Source organism: Chrysoperla carnea, chromosome 1, assembly GCF_905475395.1.
Source record: "Chrysoperla carnea chromosome 1, inChrCarn1.1, whole genome shotgun sequence".
Taxonomy (NCBI): Eukaryota; Metazoa; Arthropoda; class Insecta; order Neuroptera; family Chrysopidae; genus Chrysoperla; species Chrysoperla carnea.
The window spans coordinates 93,082,874-93,091,343 of NC_058337.1; the positions used below are offsets into that span (position 1 = coordinate 93,082,874).

Here is an 8,470-nt window from a genome sequence, read left to right on the forward strand (position 1 = left end):
ATATTCTCTCGAATATGGCAATATTTAAATAGAGTTTAATGGCGAGAGGTGTTATTGTTGTAGATGATACAATTATTTTTGGCACATTTACCTAATAATCAGTGGCGGATTTAAGTTTGACACCGCTCTTGGCCCGGTTTGATATGCCGCCTTCTTTGCTTTGTGATGGAGTAATTATTACTACTTTTTTTGGTATCCTAATCCTATTATAGATATCTATTATCTAAATATATAAAATGCTTTGTTCTGAATGATTGAGTGACGGATCATTGCACAACCTAAACCACTGATCGTAGAGACCTGAAACTTGGAGAGTGTGTTCTTTGTATGGCGTAGGCATCCGATAAGAAAGGATTTTCCAAAATTCTACCCCTAAAGGTAATTTTGAATATGGAAAACCCATGTTAATAATTTTATAGACAAATGAAGATCCACGTTTGCATGTTTGTCATGTTACTATAGTTTTTTTAACTTTAATGGTTTATAAATATTTACAGTGAATTTTAATTTGTCTTCTCATAAGCGGTATGTTTGGAACCATTATTTATAAACTCAAATCCTGAAACTTTATTTTATCGTTGTACGAAATATTTGAAATGATGATTATAGGTCTATATATTAATAGTCCATTGAAATGTTACATTGACTGAACATTTTTGGGAGGACGCGATTTTATTTGTGGAACATGTAGGGGGGGTCAATACAACCTTAACCCCAAGTTTGTGGGGTTGGCGCCCTTGTCTCCCGCCCGCCATCTTGAAAAAAGGGGTGGAAACATATTTTTAGCTGTATCTTGTAAACTATTGATTTCTTAAAAAATTTGTTATGGCATAATATGTAGCAAATCTTCGTGGCTACAATTTTGTGTATGTGACTTTTTGCGGTAAACTTATGAGCAAAAAAGTGACAAAATTTTGTCAAAAATTTCTTTTTATGCTTATTAACTTTTTTTCCTGCCATTTTATCATAAAATTAGGTCAGAACAATATTATAGAGAATACGTTTATGAACATTTCCCCGCAAATTTTATTAATTTTTGTTAATTTTTAACATAGTTACAGCGCTCCAATATCTTCTACTTAAACATATTATTAATAAGATTTTAAAATAGAATAGCTAGCTATCCCATTCTACTCTTCTTCGATGGTCCAGGTTGTCGTTCAGATTCTCGAAGTTGTGGCTTAGATTCTCCAGGCTGTGGCTCAGATTGTAACTCAACATCGAATGTGAATGTTTGAGGAATGGCAGGAGTTAAAGTTGGAGTCATCGTTGGTAATTCTTCTTCAAATTCATTTTCTTCCATTAATTTTGTTAATTCCATAATATTGGTACACGTTTCTCCAGAGCAATGGAGGCACACTGCGGAGCATTTGAGCCCTGCTTTTCTGCAGCCGCACATGCTTCCACAGTTTCCTTTGCATCTGCAGAAAATTAATTTCATAAGTTCCGGGGGCGCTGGAGGCTTCGAACTTTGGACTGGCATCCAAATGTTTCCAATGTTTCCATGCTTTTTCCAGCCCCAATCTTCAGGATTATTGTATTTTCCAAGCCATGATTGGACCTGGTGATACACTCGGAGACTGTGGAAACTACAATCCTTGTGATACCGAGCTTTAATATCAACTAAACTGGAAACATTAGCAATACGATCAGCAATGCTCTTTGCTTCGTTATCCGAACGTTTCAAAATAAGATCCAAAATGCTTTTTTTTGTATCTTCATAACGTACATAGAAGAAATCCAGGATCAGAGTAATTTACGTCACAGCCGTCATAAAAAGATGTGCCATCTTCATAACGTACATGGCACATCTTTTTATGACGGCTGTGACGTAAATTACTTTGATCCTGGATTTCTTTGCCGCAAATAAAGCAATTGTGTGAGAAATCAAAATCAGTATTTAGGTTTTCTGATACTGAAGACGATGAACTGCTACTACTGAGACGACTAACTACATTATCTGTTCGACTATCACTATAATAATGGTAGCAGGGAATATGAACAGTTACTTCAGAAACAGTTTTCAAAAATAATTCATTGTCCACATCGTTTTTGGCTCTTGCTCGCTGAAGCAAAGTTTGAACACCTCTAGCTTTCACAGTCCGAACTCTAATGTCCCCAAGAGGTTTTTTACATATAAAGCAATCACTCATGATTCACACAGAAAATCATAATTTTTATAACTAAATGAGAATTTTAACACACAAATTTCTCAATATTTAAGTAATTAAAATAATAATTTAAACAAAATTTGTTTATAATAAATATAACAAAATGATCACCATGGTTTTATAAAAAATTTTGACGTTAGTATCATTACCTTTTAGCAGAGTTATCATGCACATTGATAAACCCGGTCAACTTTGGAGCACTGTAACTACGTTAAAAATTAACAAAAATTAATAAAATTTGTGGGGAAATGTTCATAAACGTATTCTCTATAATATTGTTCTGACCTAATTTTATGATAAAATGGCAGGAAAAAAAAGTTAATAAGCATAAAAAGAAATTTTTGACAAAATTTTGTCACTTTTTTGCTCATAACTTTTTAAATTTTAAGTTTACCGCAAAAAGTTACATACACAAAATTGTAGCCACGAAGATTTGCTACATATTATGCCTTAACAAATTTTTTAAGAAATCAATAGTTTACAAGATACAGCTAAAAATATGTTTCCACCCCTTTTTCAAGATGGCGGGCGGGGGACAAGGGCGCCAACCCCACAAACTTGGGGTTAAGGTTGTATTGACCCCCCCTACATGTTCCACAAATAAAATCGCGTCCTCCCCAAAAATGTTCAGTTTTGCCCTAAAATTGTAACATTTCAATGGCCTATAAAGGTTTTAACCGACAAAAAAAGTCGAGGGCAAAACCATTGAAGATAGAAGTTTCTATAAAATATCTGCTAAATTTATTATTTTCTCTCATGAACACTATGTTCCTAAAAAAAGTATAAAAATCAGGTTAATTTAATGATTGGATGCTGAGTTTCTGAGATATTGCAATATTTGGATCGATTTTAGTCCGTATCTCAAAAAATATTCGACCAGTCATCAATTGCACCCGATTTTTGTACTTTTTGGGTCAAAATTACTTTATATACTAAGTTTTATCGAAATTGGAGATAAAAAAAATTTTTTTATTTTTGCAATTTTTTAAGGAATAAAATTCCCTTTGATAAAATCGAGAAAAACGAAAAAAAAAATTTTGTTTTGGATTTGATGAAAGTTGGTGGATGGGGTAATTTTGATCCAAAAAGTTTAAAAATCAGGTTAATTTAATGATTGAACCTATAGAAAGCTACAATGTCAGTAAGTATCATAGGCAAAACTTCATTTTCAAAAATGATATGTGGGCTACTACGTGATATTCTTTGCGGGCGAGTATCTGCTAGTCAGTTCTTAAAGAGTAATTATTGAAATTAAAAACCAATTTTCAATTTTAATTTGAAATTTTATTAAATTAAATATAATTTCAAATATAAATTATAAACTTGAATATAATTTTTTTTTAAATAAGTAATTAATATTTTATTTAAATAATCACTTATAGTAGTAAACTGTCGATTATATATATTTTTATTTTCAATTTCTTGCACTAATTCATCTTCAATAAACTAGAAAATGTAAGAGCATTAAGTCTATCTTGGCTCATGCTTGCACACAAGTAATTTTTTACTTTTTTCAGGGTGGAAAAAGATCTTTCTACTGAACCATTTTTAGCTGGGATGCTAAAAAAAAAAAATTTAGGGCAATATCTACATTAGGACAAACATCTTGAAGATTTCGTGAATGCAATACATTATATATGTTTTGCAATGTCTTGCATTCAGCGTACATCTTCAAAATTAGCTAAGGTATCTTTAAGTTGATCATGTACCAAAAGAATACCTTCATTCATTCTCCAATGTCTCTTCTTAGTCGTCAGGATACTTACAGACGAGTTCATTTGCTTGGTTTTTCAACTCATTGATATTAATTTCAGATAAATTATCAAAAATATTAAAGTAAATGTATGAGATTAACTTCACTAAAAATACAAATATAAAAAAACATTGAGGAACATAAATGTGTTCTAAATTTTTTCTCAAAATTTTTGTTAAAAATTCATAGTAAGGCTTCTGAAAGGGCAACGTATGGGATTCATGGGTGATAATGGGGGCATCGGATAATGGTGTATTCTCGAAATAATTCTCTGACATTTCTGGGTGGCATAACACCTTACGGAATCAGAGCTGTAACGAGGATACATAGCGCCGATGGCAAGTATGGAGGTTGCGCCTTATATATATCGAGAATCTAACGATTTTGATGAAAATTCCTATACTGATAGTATTTAACATAAGAGTAAAGGCAATTGAGGAGAAAGTCATAATCGTGTCATTTTACCAAATGTATCTAATTACTCTCAACGGTTCCGAGTAAATAATATTTCTAAAGAACTCATCATTCTCCTAAATGATACTGGGGTATTTTGCATAAGGAACTGATTAATTTTCAAAATCGAAATTTTGTTGATAATAAATAGAGTAAATAATACAGAGTCATAGAAACAAAATTGGATTAAAATTGTAATTATTATTAATATATTCGTTGTTCATTAAAATGTAGCAAAAAGTACTATTTTAGAAATTTTGATAAACCAATTACGTAATCCTACTAAATTTGGTTTACACTTTTCAAATTTGTGATTAAAATAAGCCTAGCTCTAATAAGTTTCAAGTATGTAAAGTCCTGGTTCTGGAATGAAGCACATAAGTGATAGCTACCGAAAAACTGGCATCGCAGCGGAAAAGAATGACCCAAAATTAGTGGGATTCAAAAAATAGTTCCAATAAGATCTGATAAAATTTGCCCGTGTTATCAAGAAAATCGAATTTTTAACTTTAGGACGTCATCAGAATCCAAAAAATTTTATTTAGCTCTGTCACATTTAAATTTTATGCAATTTTGATAAACCGAGTATGTAATCCTACCAAATTTGGGCCATACTTTTCAAATTTGTGATCAAAATTAATCTGGCTCTAATAGGTTTCAAGAATATTTAGTCCTGGTCGAAGAATTACGCACATTAGTGATAGCTAGCAAAAAACTGATATCACAACTGAAAAGAATGACCCAAAATTAGTGGATTTCAAAAAAAATTCCAATAAGATCGGATAAAATTTGCTTGTGTTATAAGAAAATCGAATTTTTTAACTTTATGACGTATACAGAATTCAAAAAAATTAATTTTATGAAAACGATACGTCTAACAATTGTAAATATCAATAGGGCTAAAAAATCACTTGCTTTTCTAAGGAATTAGATCAATTTTCTTCATTTCAAAAGACTTAATGGTAGTTTTCTCACAATTGAAAATATCAGAGTGAATACCGAGAGGCTCAAACAAATATTGACTGCGAGCGGAAATCGAATTTTTGGAAAATTAGTCCACGGCTCCGACGTAGAAGTAAAAAAGTGAATCACACAAATTTTAATCTAAATAGAAAACTATATCTTAATATATAATTTATTTGCAATTTCCTTTTTATATATCCATAAATTATTAAAACAAATATGACCAGCACATGTTTGATAAGTAATTAAAAATAGTTTTAATTAATTTGCAATAAATATCTATTATATAATCGATATTTTATTTCTTTAAGGAACACGATTTTAATTGTTTAGTATTTCTATTACTGAACAAGTATTTTTATTGACCGTAGATGGGTTACGCATTTGTAAAGAGAGATTTTAATGAAGGAAAAATAGTATAACTGGTATTTTTTTTTAAATAAATATGTGTTATACTTACATATATTATTTTAGAAAAAAAAACTTAATCTCATATTCGATTATACATAATACGACAAAAGAGTAGGGATCTTTATAAAGAAAGTGAACGCCCAAAGGATCTGGATGATATTTTTGAATATACATCTCGATACTTATATAAATAGATATGTTAACATTTTAACGAATTCATTTTTTCTAAATTTTCTTTTGGAATTTTTGTTCTTGTTTGTTTGCAACAATGAAGGTAAATAAAATAATTGTGTGTGTGCTTTTTTAAAAAAAGTGTTTGGGCTTTTATTTAAGTGTCGTTTTAATTTTGTGCTTATTTAATTATCCAAATATTATTAATTATTTTGTTTCGCCTTAATATTGAAATTTTTGAAAATTTTAGTTGTCATATCAAAAGTCGAATCGTTTCGGCATTTTTATTTCTACTTTTCATATTTTTATTTTATAAAAATTTTCTATTAAAAAATTTGCATACAAGAAGAAGCAAACGTTGATCGGAAAAATTTTGTCTTTTTTAAGTACTAACTTACTTATAACGTTGCCAGCCCTAGTTGGTTAAAGCGAAACCAAGTCCGTATGCGGCATGCCTAGGGTAGCGAGTTCGGTCCCCGTCGTCATAAGAAAAATTTTACTCAATTAACGATTGCGATGGGTATATGCATGAAGCAGGTGTACACTCGCCTTTTTTGATTGTGCGATTTATATATCTATGAATTAATTAATTGCTTGTAGGATTTTCTTAATATAGCGTTTCTTAATTTAGGGGATTCAGTCCGACAATACAGTAATGAATAAAATAATTTTTTAAGCAGAAAAGTCCGTTGAAGTGTTTCGATCCGTCGTTTCTTTACCGAGATAGGTTTTCGTTAAATCTAATACTTAAGGAAAGCTTATCTTGCTAATAGTACATAAGATCGACAGATTTCGAAATAATTTTTTGCTTGAAATTTTACTGTATATACTGTATATGTTGTCATATTAATAGTGTCTCCTTTCTTACGGTATACCGTTTATTATCCTTTGGTTTGCGCCCCAATTCTTACGGAACACCGTTTATTATTCTTTATCTGTTAATAATAGTATACATTTGTGAAATTTTTGTTTGTCCATATATCTAAGTTAAAGTAAGAGGTTTTATTTCCATTTTCAATAGTTAAAAATTTGGTTGTAATCGTACTATTATGGCATGCTAAAATTGAATAATCAATGATCATTAACACATTTTTATTGGGTATGCCTAGACACAAACAAAAATAAAATAATTTCGCGTTTTTTAGAGTTTCAGGTTTAGTCTTACTTGATAATCTTGGGTTTAAAATCGTCTTTGTGGTGATTTGAATTTGATCACCTTTGGTAGCGTGTCCATTCTCTATGCTTTCTACTATTACCAAAATAAAAAATATGGATTAGTATCAACAAACTTGATTTAGTAGCTTTTGCCAAGGCTTGAACCAGCATTGGTTTGCTAGGTTTTGGCTTACAAGCCTTTTACCAAGCTTTGACCAAAGTTATTAATCCAAGCCTTGAGCAAAGACTGGCAGGCTAAGGGTCGATTTATTGGTCTTGATCAAGGTTTGGATAAGGACAGGCATACCATGACTGAAACTCTTAGTCATGGCCAAGGAATGGGCAAGGGCTGCAAAACCAATGCTCGACTCCATCATCAGCATTAGCTAATCCTATTTGGTATGTGCTGCGAAATACCATCTATAAGGGATTCAGGTGTCAGTAACTTTGATTACCGTTTCCGTTTTTCTTTTTTAAAAGTGCTTGGTTTAGATATTGCGTTTGCATTAACAAATTTTAACAGTTATTAACAATAAGTTTTGTTTTAAACATTTTTTCGGAAACTCAACGAAAAACGAAATTCTGTACAAATCCAAAACGGTGCTCAAATTTGATGCCTGTAGCTTGAAAGGGAGATGTTTGAAGCGAACTCTAATGCTAAAATGCTCGTTTCGGATTACTTACTTCACCATATACTTGATTATTAACTATTTGCACTATACACTCTGTAAATCTTTAGATTCCATGCCATTCCGAATTGATACTAATAAAAGTTTTCAAATTTATTTCTAGGTACTAATAGTATTCAGTTTATTATTTGCTATTGTATACGGAGGAGGTCAACAATATGAATATTCATATGGTGTAAATGATCCATCCACTGGTGATATCAAAGAAGCAAGTGAAACAGGAGACGGTGCCAGCGGTGTTGTACAAGGACATTATTCATTAGTTGAACCTGATGGTAGTGTACGAACCGTACGATATACCGCGGATCGTATAAATGGTTTTAATGCTGAAGTGACACACAGTGGAAAAGCAGCGATTCATGCTGCACCAGCAATTCATGCTCTTCCAGCAGCTGCTATTTATCATCCGGCATTACCAGCTTTATCTGGTTATGCTTTCCATTAATTAATCTAAGAGAAATAATAAATAATTAATTTTTATCCAAAAAAGAATCAGGTTTTAAAGTTAATCCAATCAGCAATGTATTTACAATTTTATTTATTTGTTTATGTTTTATTATTTTTTATTTCTTTCATATTTCATACTATACACTGTTTTTCAGTATTTCTTTATGTTCATCTGCCGACTATGTGATAGTTTAGTATTCGATTTGTTTCCATTTTCATATTTCAATTTTCTTTTTTCTAATTCTTTAGTATTTTTT

At 31.0% G+C, this 8,470-nt stretch overlaps 1 protein-coding gene across 1 annotated transcript; it reads left to right on the plus strand.

Moving 5' to 3' along the window:
* The first annotated feature begins 6,019 nt into the window (after positions 1-6,019).
* LOC123292202 (cuticle protein 19-like) lies at positions 6,020-8,211 on the plus strand. The gene is made up of 2 exons (XM_044872771.1): positions 6,020-6,025; positions 7,870-8,211. The coding sequence occupies exons 1-2, from the start codon at positions 6,020-6,022 to the stop codon at positions 8,209-8,211; spliced, it is 348 nt and encodes a 115-aa protein (XP_044728706.1).
* Positions 8,212-8,470: the final 259 nt, after the last annotated feature.